Source organism: Pollachius pollachius (genome assembly GCF_949987615.1).
Source record: "Pollachius pollachius genome assembly, chromosome: 20".
NCBI classification, from domain to species: domain Eukaryota; kingdom Metazoa; phylum Chordata; class Actinopteri; order Gadiformes; family Gadidae; genus Pollachius; species Pollachius pollachius.
The window spans coordinates 10,412,784-10,438,429 of NC_136953.1; the positions used below are offsets into that span (position 1 = coordinate 10,412,784).

A 25,646-nucleotide genomic window follows, 5' to 3' on the forward strand; every position below is an offset into this window, starting at 1 on the left:
CGGGGCACCTGCCAGGCCTGCCCGGACCCCCAGCACACCTCCCGGCCTGGAAGCACCGCCCTCACCGACTGCGTGTGCCAGCCGGGCTATAGGGCTGTCGGCCTGGCCTGCCAAGGTAGGCGGGGGGGACATGGGCAAAGGACGGATGGGTGGATGAATGGGTAGATGTGAAGGATGGGCGGATGAGGTGGATGAATGAATGGATGAGGTGGATGAATGAATGGATGAGGTGGATGGATGGATGAATGGCTGGACAGATGGAAGGAAAAACAGCAGGCACACATTTAGTAATGAGTGACCTAGTTGGATAATTATTCGAAGGGAGCTAGTTAATTCGCTAGGAAGTTAGTTTATCTATATTTAATCCCTTCTTTTTATGTTACTGTTGCACACAATCATTTATATACCGTGTATGTATGATTTGTTTGTCTGAGAAGTTATGAATAATTATGGGATTCAATGGAAGTTTATTCTTCTTCCAGTAATCTCACTCCCTCCCTCCTCTTCCGCGAAACATGAACTGGAGATGCTGAAGAGTTCAGCCAACAATAATTTAGTTGGTTCTGTTGTTGTCACACACACACATATACACACACACACACACAAACACGCGCGCGCGCGCAAACACAACCACACACACAGCTAATAATTTTGTGCTTTAGTTTGAGTCAGGAAAGAGAAAGTGTACAGCATGTTCCAAACGGACACAACAGCAGTAGCAGAAGCTAACATCATCTCTACAAAGCCCTTTTGGCTCTGATTGTCTGTGTGTCATTGAGCCAAAAGATGGATCATGTCTGCATCTTTCTATCCAAAATGCTTTAATCTGCTCTCGCCTCATAATCTCTTCCCTCCTCCATCTCCCCTCCCTCCTTCTCTGCTGCTCCTCTCCTCCTCACTCCCTAATCCTCCTCTCCTCTCCTGTTTCCTTCCTTCTCCTCCCCTCTACCTCTTCTCTTCTCTTCTGTTCTAAATTCTCCTCATCCTCTCCTCCTCCTCCTCCTCCTCCTTTCCTCCTCCTCCTCTCCTAAATGTCCTCCTCCTCCTCCTCCTCCTCCTCCTCCTCTTCCTCCTCCAGCGGTGCACTGCCCTAAGCTGTCCCCCCCGGCCAACGGCTTCTTCATCCAGAACGCGTGCAACAACCGCCACGACGCGGCCTGCGGCGTCAAGTGTCTGCCCGGCTTCGACCTCCAGGGCACGGGCATCCGGCTGTGCCAGGCGGACGGTGCCTGGTCCGGGACCCCGCCCAGCTGCAGGGGTGAGGCGGGGGGGGGGGGAGAGGGGGATGCACTGGTGATGGAGGAAGGCTGAGTCCGGGATGGGGGGGGGTTAGGGGGTGCAGGGCATTAGTTTGTGGTGGAGTGTTTGATGATAGGTTCTAGGTTCTTGATGCCTTTTAGATCCCTTTTCAGCTTGACTTTTAATGTGCCAATGTGATCCGCACACACACACAGACACACACACACACACACCCATGAACTTAACACCCTCAAACACACGCACACACACACAATCTCACAGACACACACACTTAACCCCCCCCACTCCACACAGACACACACAGACACACACAAACACACATAAACCCCCCCCCCCCCCCAACCCACACGCACACACGTCCATTGTTAGTCAATAGTCATCAAATCCACGGGGCAGCTATCAAAGTGTTCCGCTGCTATTTGCCAGCCCTTGATGTGGCCGAGTCCTAATAAACGCTTGCATCCGCACTAATGGGCTCCGTCAGCACAGAGGGGAGGTAGCGCGGGTTACCCTCTCTCGGGTACGGTTGCTAAGACGGCTTGTAAAACAAGAAGGTGGGCGGGGGGAAGGAACAACAAACACCGGAGGTGACGGCGGCCGGCCACATGTCTGCGCGTCGCGTGCGGTGCGCTGAGGTCACCGGGAGGAGGCTTTTCCGCTTCTGCCGAGGCTCCCTTGTTCCTCCCTCTCTCTGGAGAGACAGAGAGACCGATAGAGAGAGACACAGAGCCATTAGGAAAGAGAGGAATAGGAAGAGGGGTATAGGACGAGAGGAAGAGGGAGAGAGAGAGAGGTATGGGACGTGAGGAAGAGATAGAGAGAGGTATGGGACGAGAGGAAGAGAGAGAGAGAGAGTAATGGGACAAGAGGAAGAGAGAGACAGAGGTATGGGACGAGAGGAAGAGGGAGAGAGAGGTATGGGACGAGAGGAAGAGAGAGACAGAGGTATGGGACGAGAGGAAGAGGGAGAGAGAGGTATGGGACGAGAGGAAGAGAGAGAGAGGTATGGGACGAGAGGAAGAGGGAGAGAGAGAGAGGAATGGGACAAGAGGAAGAGAGAGACAGAGGTATGGGACGAGAGGAAGAGGGAGAGAGAGAGGTATGGGACGAGAGGAAGAGGGAGAGAGAGAGGTATGGGACGAGAGGAAGAGAGAGACAGAGGTATGGGACGAGAGGAAGAGGGAGCGAGAGAGAGGTGTGGGACGAGAGGAAGAGAGAGAGAGAGGTATAGGAAGAGAGGAAGAGGGAGAGAGAGAGGTATAGGAAGAGGGGAAGAGGGAGAGAGATGTATAGGAAGAGATGAAGAGAGAGAGAGAGAGAGAGGTATTGGAAGAGAGGAATTGGGAAGATTGAGGTCGAGGGGAGAGAAAGGTTTGCGGGACAATAGAAAGAGAGGGATTGGGAAGAGAGAGCGGTAGAGAGAGTCGTTAGGAAAAAAGAGAGAGAGAGACAGTGAGGGAAGGCTTGTTCCTACAGGATTCATGGAGTTTTGAATGCAGGGTCATGATGTGAGAGATAGAGAGAGAGAAGGTTAAACAAATCAATATCAAAAGTTACAGTGCAGTGAAAAGTGAAAGTTGTAAAAAGTAAAAGTGAACCCAGAAGAGGCTCAACGAGTACAACAAAATCCCAATTCCCAGCCATGTTCTTGCAAAACCTTGAGTTATATGGATACCCAGACAGTAAGACTTTACAGTGCATAACTGTGGTTGCATACCTTACTGTGTATGTGTATGTGTGTGTGCGCGTGCACTCGCACGTGCTTGTGTGTGTGTGTGTGTGTGTGTGTGTGTGTGTATCTATAGTTTTCCGCATACAGTGAGACTTGTCACTGAATAATGGGACCTCCCAGCTTGCGTCAAGCTCTGTGGGATTCGTAAGGGCGTGTGTGCGTGTGTGTGTGTGTGCGTGTGTATGTGTGTGTGTGTGTGTGCGCGTGTGTGTGTGTATGTGCGTATGTGTGTGTGTCTGTCCAGGGGTGGCGAGATGAGAAATTATATCCTCCACGCCGCCTTCCCAGACCCCTGGTGTAATGAGGAACAGACAGACCCCCCCCCCACACACACACACACACACACACACTCACACCAAGAACGTATATACAGTCATATACATTCAGTGTTTTAAGAGAGCGTTATTTGGGAGTCCTAAAAGTGCTTTGACGGCCACATTCCATGCATATGATTTATTATGCCCTGTGTCTGATTGAGTGTTTTTATATTCGATGTTATTGCGTTTTCTAGGCCGATGATAAAAAATGAAAAAAGGTGTGGACATCTTTCACGACACAGTCATTTGTTTTGGCTCGGGGCCGGATCCCAAAATGTCGGACAAGGTCATGGGTTTAATCCCCAAGGATTAACTAAAGTGTGGGCCGGTAGCCGTTTCGTATGAAATGTTTGGCGTTTATTACACCTCCCTGTCTCGTATCTTATTGATTGGCCTCCTGCGGCAACGAAACTGTAGGAAGCTCCGCTCATCTGGCACTCCAGTTAGAGTAGAACAAACGCCCCAGCAGGTAGCTTTGATGTGAACATGTTGGCCTTGCTCTGCAGTTGATTTTCTCATGCTAATGCCGTTCTAACAGGTGTTTTGGGTTTTAGTTTATTTTCCTGTCTGTTCCAATCTGCCTTTCGGACCATCTGCCTTTGACCTCATTACAGAGGCAGGTTTGGACCATATGGTCGACTTAGTTCAACCAAGAGGTTGAACCAGACCGCTATTACTTTGAAGGTTCTTTGTCATTGGTAAAACATGCATTTGTTGGACTGTTTTGTTCTTTGTGCCCTTAAAATACCCTACACCTTTTTGGGGTAACTGAAAACATCTATCCTTTTACACTCATTGAAATACAGGAGAGAGAGAAGAACATCGGATCTTATACTGTCTAATATTGTTTTGTGAGATTTCTGAGGAATTAATTTCCGTAGTTTGTTTTCGCTCTTAGTTTGTCTTTCGGTTAAATCTGTAATTCCGCTTAAAAAATATTTTTTCTACAGCAAAAGTGAAATAATAGACAGCATTGCACTCCGCGCTGCCCTCATTTAGTGGTCTCCAAGGCAATATGACACACAAACCACCGGAAATTAAACTCACCCTAACCCTCATCCTGCAATTAAAATGACAAAACACCCCCCTCTCCCCTGAACAAAATCCACAACCATAAAGCCTTGATTCCCTCCTCACATGTACTCGTGAGGTGGGATCCTGAACAACATGTATACCATACATCTTCCCTCCTTCTGCGTCTTTTGCTCATTAGACGCAAATCGGACATTTGTGATGTCACAAACTTTTCCTTTCTTCTTCGTCCTTTTTTTTGGATTCTTCTCGGACCCCCAGTGCGCTCCTGCCCCCCGCTCACCAGGCCGCAGCATGGCTACCTGAGGTGCGCCGAGGGAGGAGGTGGCGGTGTTGGCGGTGGCGCCCCCTACAGGGCGGAGTGCACGGCGGGTTGTGAGCGGGGTTACCGGCTGGAGGGGGACAGCCGGCTCACCTGCCTGGCCGACTCCCTGTGGAGCGGACCCCAACCTCGGTGTGTGGGTAAGCCTTCAAGGACTACATAGACCCCCCCCACTCTCCACCTGACCTACACACCACACACACACACACACACACACACACACATATACACACACACACAAATAGCCAAGACTGTCCAATGGTTGCATGCAACTACGCAGACCTGAGGATTATTTCCCATGATGCAGTGCCTTCCTCCTGACAGATCATTACCCTGCATTACCCTGAATTGAACAAGTTAGCCGAAACTCTGCCATCTTTTTCTGCCAACAAATACCTGAAATTTTGCCTCGACTTAACCATTTCTAGCTGTGAACTTAAACTTAGTCCTTGATTTTATAAAACGTTACTGTTTCTAATACATCCTGGGAAATGGGCACCAGAAAAGTCTACTTTTGCAATCATCTCCCACACACAAACACACACACACACACACACACACACACATACACACACACACACACACAGACACACACACACACACACAAACAGGCCTGCTATCTGTTTAGTGTCTGCTAATAAAAGTCTGTCTAGTGGGAGTAGATGATATATCAGGAGCTACCAGCCAGGGGCTGTAAAAGAAAAGCTATTTACCTGAAAACTTTAAGAGTATTTCTGTAAAACGTGTCTTCAGGACTTTGGCCCTCAGCATAATGTTTTGTTGGAGCCGAGTAAGAACAGAACATAGTAGTTTGAGCAACATTTTTAAACTAATAAGTACCCTTGAGCACACACATGCTCGCACACACACACACACGCACACACACACACACACACACACACACACACACACACACACACACTACAGCTACTACGACGCAACCCATATTTTGGGAATGCCCACACACTTCTTAAAACTGCTAGTTGGGTGAAAATATTTCTGTAGACTCAGACTGGCCACAGAGAAGCGCCATGGGTCAATTATATCAGAACCAAAGTCCAAGTTGTTCAAGTTGCTCCGCCGCAGATCTCCTGCTTCTGTTCTCTGCCCTGCAGTGACTCAGTCCTTGTGGATGAAGCCTGTCCTGTCCTTCAAGCTCCGGTCTCCCTCTCTCTGCTCGCTCCCTTTCTCTCTCTCGCTCCCTCTTCCTGTCGCTTTTTCTCTCTCCCGTTCTCTCTCTTCTCTCTCTTGCTTCCTCTTGCTCTGCCTCTCTTTCTCTCTCTCTGTCTCACTCTTATTTTGTCCTTCAATTCTCCTTCATCTTCAGCAACATCTTGCTTCGTTTATATCGTTTACTTGTGGTGGGCCAATAAACGCATCATCTAGGCTTTGTCTGTGCCTGTTGCAGAGAAGACACACACACACACACACACACACACACACACACACACACACACAGATACACACACACCGATACACACACATCCTTCACAGCTTCCACATTGCATTCCTGCCGAAAATTGGCAGTTTCACCTCTGATTTCCTAATTGTCTGTTTGCTGTTCCTAACACACCGGTATGTCTGCAGAGTCACCACAATTACACCCCACTTAACCTAACCAGGGGAACCCCTCGCTCTGGGAAGGTCTTAGGCGTCTTTGGGGGGTTCCACCTTGACCTTGTTGACCTGCTGGGTTGTGCCAAACTCCCCATCATTACCAGTAAACATGTCTGAACCCATGCTCTGTTGATGGATGGAGGATGGGGACAGTTGACGATAGCGAGGGAGGTAGAGGGGGAACGAGAGTGGTTTTGAGAGGAGCATGACGCCATGTGTTTGAGGAAAGTCCTACTTTAAAAGAGAAAGTGGCTTCTTGTTTTAGAAGCGTTCGGCGACCGCGCCTTTCTTTCGGCTGTTCCGTTTTATTTGATTCTCGTTGCCACGCAGTCTGATTCGTGTCCACTTCAAGCAGTTTTATAACACGCACAATGGCATAAAGACATTGCTGAGGTTCACCCAAATGCTCTTGATTTAGATAAGCGCCCCTTTCTCCAACTCTCTGCACTTACAAGAACAAACATGCTAAGCTTGTATAGGGTCAAGCTAAAATGATGCTATAGTAATGTTAAAACTATACCAGACTTTTTGGCATATTCATTTATCAACCTAAAAAGCTAAATTATATTAGTTCCAGATTTATTTAGATAAATAGTGTAAATTTGTGTATAAATTTGTGTATAAATAACTAACGAATAAAACTCACCTCGTCTAGTCTTCTTCCCTCCAGAAGTGCGTTGTCCGATGATGGTGGTCCAGAGGAACGTCGTGCTGTCGCCCCCTGCCTGTGGGAAGAGGTCAATGGCCCAGGGCGCCATCTGCGTAGCCACCTGTCGCCAAGGTTACCGCCTCCAGGGCGGGAGGCGGGCGGTGTGTCTTAGCACCGGTGACTGGAGCGCTAATGTCCAAAGCGTCACCTGCGCAGGTATGTGTGACTGTGTCTATAGATGTGTGTGTGTGTGTGTGTGTGTTTTGTTAAAGCTTTGACCCCCTGAATGACTCGCACTAGTCCGAACCATTTGGCCTCCTTAAGATTGGTTTCAGTGGGCAACTGTGTCCCCTGTCACAGTCAGTAGAACGTATGTTCCTTTTGAGGACATTTTAACAAGGACCATAATCCCCTTCTCCTCTAAATGTTCCCCGGCAAGCGCATGTGTGCACGCCATGCGCTGCAGGTTTCCCTGTGTCTGTTAGTAGCCAGACAAATAAAACAGAACAATAAAAGCCAGGAGGGCTGGAAGTGGAAAAAGCATGGGGTTGGAGAGACAGAGCAGAGACAGAGAGATACAGTGAGAAGTCTCTGAGAAAGAGAAATTTTGGATGTGGACATTTCTTTCCATTCCCCTCCCTACCTCCCTCTCCTTCCCCCCCGATCGGGGACTGTGGGAAAGGGGCTAACTTGATTCTTGTGTCGGCGGTCTCTTTCTTTGGGTTTGTCTAACTCAAACCATGTCTGAACATCGCGGGGTCTGCACAGACCCAGAGGGAAGGGTGGTGGTGGACGATGGGGGTGGGGCTGGCACTTCGGAACAGGTGGCCAGCAAACTCTGTCTCTCTCGCCGCTCTCTCTTCGCCTTCATCTCTTCATCTTCCTCTTCCTCTGCCGGGGGCAATGAGGAAATGGTGGCTAATGAGCCGGCGAATGGTTCTATGGAGACAGGAGGTGTCATAAAAATGGAAAAAAGTGGGGAATTGAAGAGAGAGAAGAAGGGAGGCAGAGAGAGGGAGACTAGGGGGAGGACAAATGAAATAGTAGCATGAGTCATCCGTTTGGTGTTCCACTTTTACAATGTTTATTTATTTTTTTATGGACAATCTGGACTGCTTTGTGTCTGCGATTATTAAGGGAGAAAGTGGAACATATAGAGAGTGAGCTAACAGAGAGAAACTCAAGAGAGGGACAGAGAGAGCAAGAGAGAGAGTTTACTGAGTGTGAGAAATAACAGACCGTGACCTAGAGTTACGAGTTAAGTTAGGAAGAGCCAGATAATGCAGACAAATATGATGAGCACAGTAGGAAATCGACAAAACAAGCATGCGTGAACTGAAGGAACCTCTTCAACAATCAAAATAAGAAGATGGCGCAGTCCCTCTCCATGTTCCAATGGTGATGACCCTCTCAGACAGCTATTCCCTCCCCCCCCCACTAACCCACTCCCCTGCTCAGAAAAAAAAGGACAGATGCCTGTTGATGTGTATAAGAGAGGCACTGTCTCTCAGGAGGGTCCGATCCAGGTCCAGATGGTATCACTGGGTCTCCTTACGCAAGACGCACACACACACACACACACACACACACACACACACACACACACACACACACATCGTCTTTAAAAACTGGATTTAAACAGATTAAATGTTTGAAAGATGATGTCGATGGATTTTTTTTTCCATAATCACATTGGATGAGATATACTATTTACTTGTTCAGTGTACAACACAAATTTATATGTGCTACATTCATCAAGGAGCATAGATAGGAGAGAGAGATCGATGCTTATGTGTAAGCATATATAATGTTTTGTTTTTTAAACCTTCCAATCAATCTATCTATCACTCAATCCGTCAATCAAACAGACAATCACACAATGAATCAATCAAACAATCTATCCATCAAAAAACAAATAAATCAATCAATCGTTCAAAAATATATCCATCAAACCACCAATCAATCAATCAAACATTGTATGTATAAAACAAATGTGAAAACCATAAACAATTATCTACCGACTGGAAATAAAAATGTAAATATTTTACTGCTACTATTTACTGAACTGCAAAGCTCCTTCGAGAATAAAATGTGCGTCCAGCCAATTTATTCTCTCTTAATCGTTTTATTCTGGTCCACTCTAGTCGCTGTTGTCTAAGAATGATAGCGCTATAAATGTATCAGTATAAAAACGGAGATAGTGCAGGTTTCATACAAGGAGAGCAGACAGCTGCTCCCTGTATTCACCTATAGCTGACGTCACTCAGACCTGTTATGTGAGCCGGTAATTGACCCAAGAGGAATCCCCAGCACTGCGTGGGACAGCGGGTGATAGGGGTCAGGGTTTTCCATCTCCAGCCGTCCAGATATCTCCCGTGACCTTTGATCTCTCACCGATGAGCCCCAGTCAATCTGAGGTAATGTCCACAGAGAGAGCGAGCAAGAGAGAGGGAGGGAGAGGTTATGACTTCTTGCAGCTTGGTGCGGAGTGGAATTAAGTGCACTTTCTCCAAATTCATAAGGACCCATAATGAGTGTCTAATGCAGGATGTAATTAGGTAGTTCAAAGGTCAGATGACATCACAGCACACCAATTAAGGAGAAATCAGTGCTGGCTGCGGCCAATGAGTGAATGGAGATTGATATGCAGTGTTTGTGTGTTGTTTGTGTCAACGTGGTATTTAAATGCAGATTATGATTGTGTGATTATTATTGATATTTCTATTATGGGATGCACCCAGACTCCCAGCCCCCGAGGATGCAGTGTCCGGAGAACGTGGAGGCGGGCACGGACGAGCGCCGCATCACGGCTAGCGTCAGCTGGAACGCCCCCAACGCCACAGACAACTCGGGACTAGAGGTCAGAGGTCGTCAAATAAATGGATGTATGGATGAAAAAAAAATGGACGGATGGATAAATAGATAGATGTATGGATGGATTGAGGGGTGGGGGATTTCATAAATTGAGCAAAGCCATGTCACACTTGCCAAAGTCTATTCCCAAAAATTCTCCCTCTCTCTCTCTCTCTCTCTCTCTCTCTCTCTCTCTCTCTCTCTCTCTCTCTCTCCTCTCCTCTCTCTCTCTCTGTCTCTCTCTCTCTCTCTCTCCCTCCCCGGGCCTCTTTCACCTCCACCCTAACCCAGGTGATGGTGCAGGTGAAGCCCATCTACACCCCTCCGCAGTTCTTCCCCGTCGGCACGGAGACCATCACCTACATCGCCACGGACCGCGCCGGCAACCAGGCCAACTGTTCCTTCACCGTCACCGTCGTCGGTACGCACTACACACACACTCAAACACACATTCACACACACATACTTGCACAAACACAAACTCACAAAAACACTCACTCGCTCACTCACTCGCGGTGGGTGAATGAGTGAGTGAGTGAGCCCACCCACACACACACCTCCTTTTAGTTTACCAGGATGTCGGTAATTTGAAATGGAAGAACAGGATAGAGAGACCGAGAGAAAGAAAGAGATTGGGGAGATGTCCAGAACACCGCCTGGCTTATCTTCTCCTCCACCTCCTTATTCCAATAAGAAGGTAGATTAGATTTCTATCGCCAGCTGCCTGCTCTGTTGTGCTTAGCAGATCAGCATCATTGGGTTCCTCGGGCATAACTAGATATTCCCTACCCCAAATGTTGCATTCTCCATAAATGTACACACACACACACATGCACACGCACACGCACACACACACACACACACACACACACACACACACACACACACACACGCACACACACACGCACACGCATGCCCGTACTCACACAAACACGGCACAGTGAGAGTGAGGCTTGGGGCCTTTTATTTTCATTCTGTTCTGCCAGGAAGGCATGTTGAATTGATTTAGCAGGGTCAGACCCGGGGAGAATTGGATTTAAAAATGAAAATTGGGTACATTATGTAGTGTCATAGTCTATCACGGCTCCCCGAAACAAAAATTAAGCAAACACAAGAAGGAATTTGAATTGGAATTCCAAAATCAACAATTATTCTGCACAAAAGTGTGCGCCACCACACACACTCACCACCACACACACAAACACAGACCCCTCTGTGTTGTTTCAACTGGTCGTGCTATTGGCCTCGTCCTCTCCGCTCCGTTGAAACCGTTGACTACTGTCTGTTACTGTTACTGGTCTTCCTCTCGCTGGGGTAGTGTTTGGGGCCAAGATAACTAAACGTCTGTTCATACTACAGCACCTTTCCTATTGGGGGCCCTCATACGGAGAGCCAGGGGCCTCGGCAAACAGATGCACATTCAGTGGACTCTCCTTCTCTCAGTGGATCCTGGAGATGGTGAAGAGACAGAGAGTGAATAGCCTTAGAGAGAGAGAGAAGAGAGAGCGAGAGAGAGAGAATAGCCTTAGAGAGAGAGAGAGAAGAGAGAGCGAGAGAGAGAGAGAATAGCCTTAGAGAGAGCGAGAGAGAGAGAATAGCCTTAGAGAGAGAGAGAAGAGAGAGCGAGAGAGAGAGAGAATAGCCTTAGAGAGAGAGAGAAGAGAGAGAGCGAGAGAGAGAGAATAGCCTTAGAGAGAGAGAGAAGAGAGAGCGAGAGAGAGAGAGAGACATAGCCATAGAGAGAGGGAGAGAGAAGAGAGCGAGAGAGAGAAAGAGAGATATAGCTTTAGAGAGAGGGAGAAGAGAGAGGGAGAGAGAGAGACATAGCCATAGAGAGAGGGAGAGGGAAGAGAGCGAGAAAGAGAGATATAGCCTTAGAGAGAGAGAGAAGAGAGCGGGAGAGAGAGAGAGACATAGCCATAGAGAGAGGGAGAGAGAAGAGAGAGCGAGAGAGAGAGATATAGCCTTAGAGAGAGAGAGAAGAGAGAGGGAGAGAGAGAGAGAGAGGGAGGGAGAGCGAGAGTGAGCGAGAGATAGCAATAGAGAGAAGAGAAAGTGAGAGCAAGAGAGAGGGACATAGCCATAGAGAGAGGGAGAGAGAAGAGAGAGAGAGAGAGAGAGAGATATAGCCTTAGAGAGAGAGAGAAGAGAGAGGGAGAGAGAGAGAGAGTGAGTGAGAGAGGGAGAGAGAGAGACATAACCACAGAGAGAGAGAGAGAAGAGAGAGAACTCGACGCTTAAGTTGTTCCGACAACATTTGTGCAGTAGGGGTGCAGCTGCAGCACAGGGCTTTTCCGTACTAGCTCAGATAATCGCCCAGACCCCCACCAACGCTACGGCATCACAACCGTCTACTTGGCCATTGCTCTCGCAGGGTGCACGTGCCAATAACGCAAGTCAGCAGTGGTCGATGGTGGCGGTGGACAGACGCTAGACAGCCACTAGCGTTTCCACCAAAAAGCGACCCAGGGTTTTGGCCAATGCGTCGGATAACGCGTGCCACGCGGAGACGAGGGTGGAGGAAGGAGCGCACGGTTTGGGGGCTGGGCGGGGGGTGGCAGCGATGAACACTTCCATATGTTACTGCCACGTTCGGAACGCCCCCGGGGCTTTTATCGGTAGCATGTGTTCGCGCGGTGCCCTCTGACACGCCATCGACGGGCCCGATCGTGCAAACGCCCCCCCCCCCCTCCCCCAAACTCCAAGTTCAAATTCGGGCGCGATTGCGCAACCGCTGTCTTTCCCTTTTCTCAATTCTTCTTCTCTTTTCTTCCGGAGTCCTCTTTAACGAGGTGCAGCAGGAGTTTGAGAGGCGGCATGCTTTGGGGTTGTTCCCAAACACCGGCAGCTCGTAATGAAGCACTGCTGAGGGAACTTCATGTCGGCCGTGCGCACAGTTCTTAAACTTGCTGACGATGTACACGATGCCTCACAATTCGGCCTGTATGGTCTCGATTGATCATGTCTGGCGGTCATGCCCAGGCTGACGCTTTCTCTCCCTCTCTGCCTCCCTCCCCCCCGCCCCCGCCCCTTCTCTGGTTCCCTAGATACGGAGCCCCCGGTGATTGACAGGTGCAGGTCTCCACCCACGGTCCAGGCCACAGACTCAGAGGCGGCGGTGGTGAGATGGGAGGTGCCGCAGTTTTCCGACAACTCAGGTATGTCTGTCCCTCCACCGCTCTGTGTTTCCAGACATCAGATCTTCCTCTCCTCTCTTCTCCTGTCCTCGCCTGGCCTCTTCTCTTCTAGTCTCCTCGCCCACCTGTACTCTCTTATCCTCTCCTCTCCTCTTCTCTCCTTTCCTGTCCTCTCCTCTCCTCTCCTCTCCTCTCCTTTCCTCCCCTCTCCTCTCCTCTCCTCTCCTCTCCTCTCCTATCTCATTCCTTTCTTTCCTCTTCTCTCTTCTCATCTCCTTTACTCTTGTCTTCCCATGCCGCCTTCTTTTCCTTCCTCTTCCTCTGCTCTTCCTCTTCCTCTGCTCTTCTTGGCTTTAGCTTTATGTGAAAATCTTCTTTTTGAGTTGTACTATATTTGATACTTTATTTGTTGTGAGTGTTATTCTGACTGATGTTTGCAATCTTGTGACCAAACTTTCCTTGGGTTTGCATTGAATCGAATACATTACAAAAACACTTAAAAGCTGTGTTTTCCCGAAATTACTATGGGAAACGAAAATAATACGATCGATTTAATTCGCTGTGACTTGAGACCATTACTGAAACTAAACTGAAGCTGTAAAGTGAAGTACAAAAAAACACATAACATGTATTTTACCATTTACAAGCACACTTCAGAAACAGTCACAGGGTGCAGTTATGGTGTTGGAGACCAGCCAGTGCATACACACACACACACACACACACACACACACAAACACACCGATGCTCACTCACCCAAGCCCAGAAGAACACACACAAATACTGGTATATTGACAACTATTGCAATATACAAAAAAACATTATTTTGCACCTGACTATATGCAGTGGATGCATCGGAGTTTACAAAAATCACACACACACACACACACACACACACACACACACACACACACACACACACACACACACACACGCATGCACATACGCAGTGGGTGTAATAACAGAGTCTTGCGGGCGGTCTCCGGGGCCGCAACACGTCAGCTGCGTGCAACGTCCACGTCAGTGTTTTGTTTTTCCAGGCCTACACCCTGATGCCCCAGGCTATTTATAGCACACGTACACACACACACACACACACACACACACACACACACACACACACACACATAATCACACACACACACACACTCAAGCAGACAGTAGGCTCCAGCGGGGCCAGACGTGTGTCAGCACTGTTGGAATGGCCCCATGCTCCTGGATGTGTTTATAATGGTGGAGGGAAGAGGAGAACGAGGGCACGGACTGCACTGAGATGAAAGGTCGCACGCCCTTTTTTTTTCTCTCCCTCGTCACACGAGGCCCCAGCCGGTTACTTTCTGTTTTTATTTTGCTCTTTCCTCCACTGTGTGTCATTTTTTTTATGTTCCTAACTCTCGTTCATTGTCTGCCTTACGTTATGTGTCATTTTCGCTCTCTGCTCTCATAAAGGGCTATTATGCAAAATTCTAGGGGCCATGCCAAACAGGCACATACACACACACACACACACACACAAAGACACACACACATACACACACATTCTTTATTGTCTGGGATGTTTAGACACATCGTTTCCATTCTCCGTCAGCTGATCCCACTGAAACAACAGTGAAACATCATCACCGCCATGATTAAAGAGAGACCACTCCTTCTGCCTGTCATTTGCCATTTAGCCAACAACACTGCCCCCAGCAGGACAGTTGAAGAAATGCATTCACCTAATCTCTAAACAGACCCCAAAGTTACTGCAGTGGTTACCGTGCTGACAATCTTTACCTGACTGTTTTTTAGCCTGGCTACACCCATGCTGCCTTGCGCGCGATTTCATTTCGCTCTGCTAGGCAGCCTGGATTCCATAGATCCGATTTTTGCCTGAGATAGGGAACCAATCACAGAACGGGGAGGGACGGCAAGACGATGACGACGTCTATGCGACACACCCATCGTCTTCTTCCTCATCGAATTCTGGTATAATTCTGGCATCTGGTATAATTGATACGATTGGCTATGAGCTACGTACAGACTCATATGAAAGACATTCGTAGCGCCCAATAAACGGCAATGGGCAATCGTAAACCACGCCTCAAATACGAGAAAATGAATGTGTGGTTCCCAGACCTCTTCTCAATGTAGATTGAGATGAGGTCTGGCGTTAGCCAGGCTAACTGTTTTTGTCGGATTCTTTGTATGCTCTGATTCCGTGTCTGACTTTTGTAGTTAGCCTTTCAACTTTTTTTATACTGATGTATTGTAATCTGTCTACTCTGGGCTAAGTTTTCCGTTATTTTTAATATAACATGACCTATTCAGTTTGAATAGGAAGTAGTGTACTCCAACATATTTCTCTGCTTTCCATGGCTCTCAAACCAATCCATGAGCTGTCTTCCCCCCCTTCTTCCAGGTGGTCGCATAGTGGTGACAAGCAGCCACACCCCCGGGTCACTATTCCCCGTGGGGGAAACCCTGGTGCGCTACACGGCCACCGACGCGGCGGGTAACAACCGCACATGTGACCTCACCATCACCGTCCAAGGTACCGCCCGCCGCTCAAGACTAGTGCCTTAAAGGCCACATGTTATGCCACCAGGTGTGAGTGTGATTAGCCGCTACAAGCTGTTTTGAAAATCTGCGTCTTCTGACATCACAAGTGGGCGTGTCTACCAGCCTACCAAGTGGACTGTAACAAACGTTGCTCATCTATCCGTCATACATCTAGGTGGACACGCCCACTTGTGATGTCAGAAGAGGCCAATTTTTCTAAACGGCTTGTTACGGCTAATCACACTCACAGCTGGTTGTATAATACATACATATCTATAGAACACTAGATGTCTCGTCCGCGCTGCTGGCCAATGGAGTCGAACGTCCACACTGGCGGCCATCTTGACACAGTCAGCTGATCAACCATAACATTGTGTTGGTAGTGGTACATGTACTTTTTAAATAACCATAACTTGCTCAATTTTCAACCGATTTTCAGATGCAGTTATGACACTGCATACTTATGAATAATTATGTTAGGTTCTAAAAAAATAGAATAATGTTCTAAAATAGGTACACCATTATAACCACGTTAATAACGTTTGTAAGAAACCAAACCGTTTGTAAATCCGTCAAGTTTTCACAGAGATAAGAGTATTAGCGTTTGTGCAGATCACTGACTGACCACAGGTTCCACCAGAAAGCTTGCCTGTGGTAAGATGGCCGCCTGTGATGACGTTCTAGACGCCGCCGTAAGACATATAGTGTTTTATATCTATCCATGGCACAATATGTCACCTTTAACCTGCTAGCTAGCTCGTTTACTCCCATGGTCCCCGCTCATTCATCATTTCAATCAATTGCTGTCGTGTTTCCTGTGGTGCACAGGGACGGACTGCAGCCAGCCCTATGTTCCCGTCAACGGGGAGTTTGTGTGCGTGGAGGAGGAGGAGGCCGTGAACTGCGTGCTGCGCTGCAAGGAGGGCTACAACTTCGCCCAGGACGCGGTCCACAGCTACTCGTGCGCCTACGACGGCGTGTGGCTGCCGGCCACGTCCTCGGACCGCCCCGACTGCTCCCGTGAGTTTGTCTGCTTTCAGACCAAACGTTTCCCACCGGTTCAGCTGGTTTCGGCCCTTTGGTTTCTTATCGGCCATTTATACAATCAGTTTATAGTGGTTCAATGTTCAATGTTTGACATTGATATTTATGAAATGTATTGAACATAGCTTTCTCCAGGAAACAAGGAAGCTTTGTTTTTCTTTTACGTGTCAACGGTCCAAACGTTTGTGCACCTACTTCCCCACTGATAACACTGTAACCCTGCGCTGTAGTTTCCTCCCCCAGTGATAACACTGTAACCCTGCGCTGTAGTTTCCTCCCCCACTGATAACACTGTAACCCTGCACTGTAGTTTCCTCCCCCACTGATAACACTGTAACCCTGTGCTGTAGTTTCCTCCCCCACTGATAACACTGTAACCCTGCGCTGTAGTTTCCTCCCCCACTGATAACACTGTAACCCTGCGCTGTAGTTTCCTCCTCCATTGATAACACTGTAACCCTGCGCTGTAGTTTCCTCCCCCAGTGATAACACTGTAACCCTGCGCTGTAGTTTCCTCCCCCAGTGATAACACTGTAACCCTGCGCTGTAGTTTCCTCCCCCAGTGATAACACTGTAACCCTGCGCTGTAGTTTCCTCCCCCACTGATAACACTGTAACCCTGCGCTGTAGTTTCCTCCCCCACTGATAACACTGTAACCCTGCGCTGTAGTTTCCTCCCCCACTGATAACACTGTAACCCTGCGCTGTTGTTTCCTCCCCCAGTGATAACACTGTATCCCTGCGCTGTAGTTTCCTCCCCCAGTGATAACACTGTAACCCTGCGCTGTTGTTTCCTCCCCCAGTGATAACACTGTATCCCTGCGCTGTAGTTTCCTCCCCCAGTGATAACACTGTATCCCTGCGCTGTTGTTTCCTCCCCCAGTGATAACACTGTAACCCTGCGCTGTAGTTTCCTCCCCCAGTTATAACACTGTAACCCTGCGCTGTTGTTTCCTCCCCCAGTGAACCGCGTGGCGAACAACGGCCTGAAGCCCTTTGAGATGCTGTTCAAGGCCTCGCGCTGCGACGACCTGGACCTGCTCAAGACCTTCACCGGGGAGTTCAACATCAAGCTCAAAGTCCTGGTGAGCGCGCACGCACGGACACATAAGCACGCACACACAGCCACACATCCACATACTCAGTGTTGATGTGTGTTGTCCCACAGCTCCCCAACCTCTGTGAGAGCGAGGACGTTTGTAAGCTGGAGGTGAACTCCCAGGGACAGTGTCTGGAGTACAACTACGACTACGACAACGGATTCGCCATAGGTAACGCTGTCCGTCTCGATGCGCATGCTCTGTCTTATAGGTTGTCTGCACCTGTGTTTATGGGTCCATCTGTCTGTATGTACACCGATTGTCTGCACAAGGGCTTATCCTCTGTCTGTCTGTCTGCGTGTGCATACGCCACTCTGTATTCATCTCACATGATCCCCAACCCCATGCTAACCTTTTTCTCCTTCCCCTACTTTCCCCTTCCGTCTCCTCTCTCCATCTCTCCCCCATGGTGTCTCCCTCCCCCTACCTCCTTCTCCTGTCCCCTGGTGTCTCCCTCCCCCCTACCTCCCTCTCCTGTCCCCTGGTGTCTCCCTCCCCCCTACCTTCCTCTCCTGTCCCCTGGTGTCTCCCTCCCCCTACCTCCCCCTCCTGTCCCCTGGTGTCTCCCTCCCCCCTACCTCCCCCTCCTGTCCCCTGGTGTCTCCCTCCCCCCTACCTCCCCCTCCTGTCCCCTGGTGTCTCCCTCCCCCCTACCTCCCTCTCCTGTCCCCTGGTGTCTCCCTCCCCCCTACCTCCCCCTCCTGTCCCCTGGTGTCTCCCTCCCTCTCCTTCCCCCTCCTGTCCCCTGGTGTCTCCCTCCCCCCTTCCTCCCTCTCCTGGCCCCTGGTGTCTCCCTCCCCCCTACCTCCCCCTCCTGTTCCCTGGTGTCTCCCTCCCCCCTACCTCCCCCTCCTGTTCCCTGGTGTCTCCCTCCCCCCTTCCTCCCTCTCCTGGCCCCTGGTGTCTCCCTCCCCCCTACCTCCCCCTCCTGTTCCCTGGTGTCTCCCTCCCCCCTACCTCCCCCTCCTGTTCCCTGGTGTCTCCCTCCTCTGTCCCTCTCCTCTCCCTATCCTTCTCTCCCCCTTCTGCCCTCTCTCTCCCTCCCCTTGTCTCCATTCGGTGTGTCTTTCCCTCCTCCCTCCCTCCCCCCATCTGGTGTCTCCCCCTCTCCTCCTGGCCATCCTGGCTCTCTCAGGGCCGGCGGGGGGGTGGGGCACCGGCACGGCCCCCCAGGGCTCCCAGGACTACACCTACTTTGACTCGGGCTACGCCTTGGACAGCCGTCCCCCCCGGTCCCAGGAGAGGAGGGCCCCCGCCCGCCTCCGCACCAAGAGACACCGGCGGATCCGCAGGCCCACCCGGGACCAGAAGATCCAGATCTTCTTCAACATCACCGGTAAGGGGCCGGGGATGAGTTCATGACCCAGCTGACCTCTGAGCTATCGACTGCCCCTCTGTCAGTCCCTGTGAAAAGGGGATCTTTCCACTTTCCACCCCTTCCCTCACAATGAAACAAATGTTATTTTTAGTTAACGTATTGATTACGTACTACACAGGCCTAATCCAACCAACAAGCCAAACCATACAATAACAGTGTCTCGGCTGTTCCTCGTAATAAGTGCAAAGGGATAACCACTGCCATTAGGCCGTCCTTTATGGTGTTCATGGATACATGGATTTAATATTGTTTTAATTTGTCGGTGGTTTAAAATTCCCCAACAGCGCCTCCCAGTGCCCTGGAGGTAAAATAGCGAGCAGGTCAAAGAAGACTATCTTCTAAAAGAACATTATTTGGTGAACTGCACACAGGTCTCCCTGGGGATACCCTGCCTGCCTACCTGACACAACAGATAACCTAGGAGGGATAACCAACCGTTCCTCGTCTCCCCCCCGTTCTCTCCCCCAGCGAGCATCCCCCTGCCCCAGTCGAGGAACGACTCGGTTGAGGCGGCCAACCAGAGGAGGCTCATGCGTACCCTGGAGCAGCTGACCAATCGGCTGCGCCGCACGCTGGCCCGCCAGCCGCTGTCCAGCTTCAACGTGGAGAGGGAGTTGATCGTGGTTGACCCCAAGTCCCTGGTCAGCCGGAGGGCCACGCTGTTCTGCCGGCCCGGCTCGGTGCTCAAGGGCCGCATGTGTGGTGAGCGGGGGGGGGCGTGGTTTTCTTCCTCAACCTAATCCCCGTCCTTGTGCTGCGCTGCGTTTAGGTTTTCATTGATTCTTTCATTCAGCATCCCGCCTCATTCACCACCAGTGTGTAGCAGTCACCACTGCATAACCCCTCACTGGCTCTTTACTGAGTGATCCCAGGCATCAGGGCCGTGGTTTAACATCTCAAACCTGATTTCTAAATGTACAGCAGAAGATAGCGCTACAATATATAAAGTGAAGGGAACTTTTTCCTATTTCGAGTTTCGGTTGTTGAGGCTACACAAATCTAAACTGTGTGTGTGTGTGTGTGTGTGTGTGTGTGTGTGTTTGTGCATGTGTGACTGTGTGTGTATAAATCTGTGTCGGTGTGTGTGTTTTTATGTCTGTGTGTGTGTGTGCTTGTGTGCGTGTGTGTATGTGTGTGTGCGTGTGTCTGTGTGTGTTTGTGTGTGTGTGTGAGCGTGTGTGTGAGTGTGTCTGTGTGTGTGCGTGTCTGTGTTTGTGTGTATGTGTGTGTGCGTGTCTGTGTATGTGTGTGTGCGTGTCTGTGTGTGTGTGTGTGTGTGCGTGTCTGTGTGTGTGTATGTGTGTGCGTGTGTGTGTGTGCAGTCCAGTGCCCGGTGGGGACCTACTTCTCCCTGGAGTACCATGAGTGTGAGAGCTGCTGGCTGGGCTCCTTCCAGGACCAGGAGGGCCAGCTGGAGTGCAAGACCTGTCCAGAGGGCACGTCCACCGCCTACCTGCACTCCCGCAGCGCCGCCGAGTGCAAGGGTGGGGTCTACACACACTCACACACGCACGCACGCACACACACGCACCTAAACACACACACACACACACTAACACACTAACACACACACACACACACATACACACACACACACGCACACACACGCACCTAAACACCCACACACTAACACACTAACACACACACACACACACACACACACACACACACACGCACACGCACAAACACGAAAGAAAATCCATTAATATCTACATCCTTTGGTCCTTCTATCCATCAGTCTCCAATGCTACGATTTCCATGTCGCTCTTACTTGTTGATACTTATGAGGATGTGTGTGTGTGTGTGTGTGTGTGTGCGTGTGTGTGTGTGTGTGTGTGTGTGTGTGTGTGTGTGTGTGTGTGTGTGTGTGTGTGTGTGTGTGTGTGTGTGTGCGTGCGTGCGCTGCAGGCCAGTGTAAGCCCGGCAGCCGCTCCATGAACGGGCTGGAGACGTGTGAGTCCTGCCAGCTGGGGCACTACCAGCCCGGCTTCGGCTCCAGGGAGTGCCTGGTGTGCCCCGACAGCACCTCCACAGTGACGCGGGGGGCCGTGGACCAGGCGGAGTGCGGGGGTGAGGCTGGTCCCCCGTTGATTTTTGCACGCTGGACGCGGAGCTGATGTGCGGGTGCTTTTGGAGATGTTAAAACAGCGGTCTCATGATTTTTGTTTCTCCTCCTCTTCACGTTCCTCTCTCTCTCCCCATCTCTCCTCTCTCCTTTCCCCCTAACCTCCCCTCCGGTTTTATCCTCTCTCATCCTCCCCGCTCCTCACCTCTCCCCCAATCTTTTTCTCTCCTACTTACCCCCTCCCTTCCACTCCCTTCATCTCCTTCTTCCTCCCCTCTCTTTGTGCCACTTTCCTCTCTCCTCTTTCCTCCTCCTCTCATCTCCCCATCCCTCTTCCTTGTCCCCCCTTCCTCTCTCCCCCTCCCCCTCTCCTCCTCCTCTCTTCTCCCCATCCCTCTTCCTTGTCCCCCCCTCCTCTCTCCCCCTCCCCCTCTCCTCCTCCTCTCTTCTCCCCATCCCTCCTCCTCGTCCCTTACTCCTCTCTCCCCCTCCCCCTCTCCTCCTCCTCTCTTCTCCCCATCCCTCTTCCTTGTCCCCCCCTCCTCTCTCCCCCTCCCCCTCTCCTCCTCCTCTCTTCTCCCAATCCCTCCTCCTCGTCCCTTACTCCTCTCTCCCCCTCCCCCTCTCCTCCTCCTCTCTTCTCCCCATCCCTCTTCCTTGTCCCCCCCTCCTCTCTCCCCCTCCCCCTCTCCTCCTCCTCTCTTCTCCCCATCCCTCCTCCTCGTCCCTTACTCCTCTCTCCCCCTCCTCCTCTCTTCTCCCCATCCCTCTTCCTTGTCCCCCCCTTCCTCTCTCGTCCTCGTCCTCCTCCCTCCTCTTACCTTCTCCTCCTCCTCCTTCCTCCTCCCCTCTGCTCCTCCTCCTCCCCCTCCTCCTCCTCCTCCAGTCCCCTGTCTGGCAGGCCGCTTCTCCCGTACGGGCCTGGTGCCGTGCTACCCCTGTCCCAGGGACTACTACCAGCCCGACCACGGCCGCTCCTACTGCCTCTCCTGCCCCTTCTACGGCACCACCACGGTTACCGGGGCGACCGCCATACAGCACTGCTCCAGTGAGTGCCAAGCCGTCAGCGCTGCGTTCTGCGGGGGGGGTTTTCGAGAACATGTTGGCTTAACTCCTCTTGGGAGCACTGTGGGACCAGTAGCTTTAAAGTCCCCCAACCCCCCCCCCCCCCACTCTGTTATTAGTGCTGGAGGTTCCCCATTCCTGACTGTGTCTGGAGATGGTATGGAGCCTGGCGTTGATGCATAAAACATGTGGGGCAACTCTGGGAAAAACTCTAGCTAACCCGTTCTGTTGTTGTTTGTGCGGCGCTAATAGGGCTCTTGTGACGCCTAGATTCAGTTGCACATTTCTTTGCTCTCAGATTAAACTAAATTAAATTAGAGAACCAGTGAGACGTTATTAACGTCAACCACCAAAGACTCCTCATCAAAACCTCCCCCCCTCCCTTCCCAGCTGAAAGCCTTTCTCAGACATAGCTCTGCTTATTTCCAAATTCTGCGGTTATGGCGGACTGGGACGACCGGGGGTTTCTGATTGTTATGACGGCTCAGACCAATTGGAAAATGGATTACTGCACTGGGTTAGAGGGGTGGGGGGGGGGGTGAATATGAAATCTAATAAGAATCCAATTGTGCTACTGGGGTTTCTGGAAAAAGAAAACGGGCCTCATGACGAACGGCGTGGGAAACGCACGGCGGCAGCGGTGTGTGTCGGGGGGGGGGGCGAAGGGAACATGAAGCTGGAAAAGCCGATGCGGCTTTTCGGCACGAACTCGTGCGACCCGAGTCGCCAGTGGAAACGTAGCCCCCCCCCTCTTCCCCTTTTCTTTTTCCCTTCCCTTCGTCTAACGTCTCCGACCGCCGTAGGCTTCAGCTCCAGCTTCCTGCCCAAGGAGGAGAGCGTGACGTCAGCACCGGAACCCGTGCCCGGCAACCAGGACTACCAGGCCAGCAGCCAGGTCCACACACCCCGCCCCTCTGTCTGGACCTCTGTCTGTCCGTCTGTCTGATTCAAACTGTCTGTATGTCTGTCTGGACCCCTGTCTGTACACGCCCGTCTGTCCGTCTGTCTGATTCAACCTGTCTGTATGTCTGTCTGGACCTCTGTCTGTACACATCTGTCTGTCCGTCTGTCTGTATCAACCTGTGTATGTCTGTCAGGAGCCATGTCTGTCTTTCTTTCTATATAGGCCTGTCTGTCTGTCTGTCTGTTTGTCTGTCTGAGCTATGTCTGTCTGTCTGTCCGTACACGCCGGGCTATCTGTCTGTCTCTCTGTATACGCCTGTCTGTATGTCTGTCTAGATCTATGTCTGTCTGTATGTATGTCAAAACCACACTGTCTTCAATGATGAACTTTATATGACAAGTCCATGAAGGTTTAAGGGCCAAAACAGCGTTAACTTTGCAGCACATACACTGCAATGCAATATATAGAAATAGATATTCATATCAACTAGTGATTGGAGCGACCGGTATCTTTTTTACCTGGATGTTCGAAGCTGCAATCTGATTGGATGTCTTCCTCAGGTGTTCCACGAGTGCTTCCTGAACCCCTGTCAGAACAAAGGGACGTGTGAGGAGGTGGGGGCCGGCTACGTCTGCACCTGTATGCCGGGCTTCACAGGTACACTGCAACCCCCAACCTGCTCCATCCTCTGTAGTCTAGTTGTAAGTGCTGGTTATTTACGTCCTTTGTCTCCCCCTAGGGGCCAAGTGTGAGAGTGACATTGATGAATGCGACTCGGCCCCATGTCAGAACGGGGGCCTGTGCAAAGACGGGATGGGGGACTTCCTGTGTGAGTGCAAGCTTGGATTTGTAGGTATGTGTGCATTATTCATTTTCATATCTTCATAAAATCATTCATATTAATAGAATCGTCTAAGACTTCTCTTTTCTTCGCTCTTTGGAAGAGGCACTGCGGGGAGTACTGAATAGGCAAAAAAACGGAAGGCTGATCTTATCTTTGATGTTGGTTGGTTGGATTGTGAATAATAATATCACGAAGATAAAAGGGAATAAAAAATAATAGTATTGTTCATTGGTGAAATGCTACGTTTTTGCAGTGAAACTCAACTGAATATATTACACCAAGAAGCCTAAACAAGATTTAATAAACAATATTATACTGACATTATTCAGGCCAAGGTCATTTTCTAGCCATGTTAGTCTGTCAGTCAGTCCATAGTTGCATACTGCACACACAGAGCTGTATTGGGTTGCGGGTGTCTATATTGATACACATCCACCTCAGCCCTCCACGCCAGCTAACATGATGTTGTGTGTGTGTGTGTGTGTGTGTGTGTGTGTGTGTGTGTGTGTGTGTGTGTGTGTGTGCGTGCGTGCGTGCGTGCGTGCGTGCGTGCGTGCGTGCGTGCGTGCGTGTGTGTGCGCGCTGTCGACAGGCTCGCTGTGTGAGGCGGAGGTCAACGAGTGCGTGTCCTCGCCCTGTCTGAACGAGGGCGTGTGCGTGGACCGGGTCAACGGGTTCACCTGCAGCTGTGTCGGCGGCTACACAGGTCAGGGCACAGGCAGGGCTCACCTGCTAGGGCTGATGGTGCGTTTTAGTATTCTCTACGAAACAACCCGGACCTCGGATGTGACGTCACGCCCACCCTTCAATCGTTTTATTATGTTTCGCTCGATCGTTGGAGAAAAACATGGACGCCACCCGGAAAGCTGTTGTCGCGGTAGCATTGGCAGAGTACCAGGCGCTTCAAAATAAGTAGGCTATAGGCCATAGGCAGAGATACGGACGCAGTAAGGTATTGCAGTAATACGAGTGATTGAAATTGCCATTTAAACCACCAAAGTGGTCCAAACACAATGAAAACAGTTCATACTTCAAGTCACACTGGGCGCAGCCATCTTGAATTCTGTCTCGGAATCCTTGCTCGGCCTCCTCTGAGTTCATCAGAGCAAGCAAGTTCGCCGTCCGAGGAAAAGGGGCGTGTTCATGAGTGTCTCTAGGCAACGTCCTCGGACCTCCGAGACGGATGGATAATAAAAAGCACGATGACTCTCTTTCAATCCGTCTTCCCAGGCACGAAACCCCATAAGAATATGTTAAGACGATCTATAATTGGTGTTTTAATGGTGTGTTAATTATCTATAATATCAGTTTAAGGTTAGATATAGATATTGTTTTATTTATTTATTCATGGTCTTTTTGACCAAACGCAGGCCTAAATCCGAAGGTTAAAGTACAGAGTGTGTTCAACCTCCCCTCCATGTTAAGTCTCAGCTCCCCCCCCCCGCCTCAGGCCCTCGCTGTGAGCTGGAGGTGGACGAGTGTCTGTCGGCGCCGTGTCTGAACGGCGGTGTCTGCGAGGACCTGGCCGCCGCCTTCTCCTGCACGTGCCCCATGGGCTACTCCGGGGAGCGCTGCGAGGTGGATGTGGACGAGTGCCACAGCGCCCCCTGCCTGAACGGAGGCTCGTGTCACGACGCTGTCAATGACTTCAGGTTACAACGATATGATACATTTGTTTATTCTATACACTGGTGGGTGGGGCGGAGTGGGTATTAAAACGTTGGAGGAAATGTAGTTGGGTGACATGTTATCATTCTGTCCGTTTTTTCTCAAATCCCGATTACCG

The 25,646-nt window shown here is 50.4% G+C and overlaps 1 protein-coding gene across 1 annotated transcript in view; it reads left to right on the top strand.

Moving 5' to 3' along the window:
* Positions 1 to 25,646, top strand: part of svep1 (sushi, von Willebrand factor type A, EGF and pentraxin domain containing 1) — a gene marked incomplete at its 5' end in the record, with an annotated part of 91,613 nt that overhangs the window by 37,524 nt on the left and 28,443 nt on the right. The window contains 21 exon segments of the mRNA XM_079758029.1: positions 1 to 115; positions 1,079 to 1,258; positions 4,603 to 4,803; positions 6,951 to 7,145; positions 9,671 to 9,789; positions 10,074 to 10,203; positions 12,830 to 12,940; positions 15,321 to 15,452; positions 16,289 to 16,480; positions 17,468 to 17,589; positions 17,673 to 17,775; positions 18,740 to 18,940; positions 19,451 to 19,684; positions 20,305 to 20,466; positions 20,891 to 21,052; positions 21,934 to 22,095; positions 22,916 to 23,007; positions 23,577 to 23,673; positions 23,756 to 23,869; positions 24,453 to 24,566; positions 25,311 to 25,512. The exon segment at positions 1 to 115 is cut by the window's left edge and continues 44 nt beyond it. Coding sequence (XP_079614155.1) covers positions 1 to 115; positions 1,079 to 1,258; positions 4,603 to 4,803; positions 6,951 to 7,145; positions 9,671 to 9,789; positions 10,074 to 10,203; positions 12,830 to 12,940; positions 15,321 to 15,452; positions 16,289 to 16,480; positions 17,468 to 17,589; positions 17,673 to 17,775; positions 18,740 to 18,940; positions 19,451 to 19,684; positions 20,305 to 20,466; positions 20,891 to 21,052; positions 21,934 to 22,095; positions 22,916 to 23,007; positions 23,577 to 23,673; positions 23,756 to 23,869; positions 24,453 to 24,566; positions 25,311 to 25,512 — 3,140 coding nt within the window.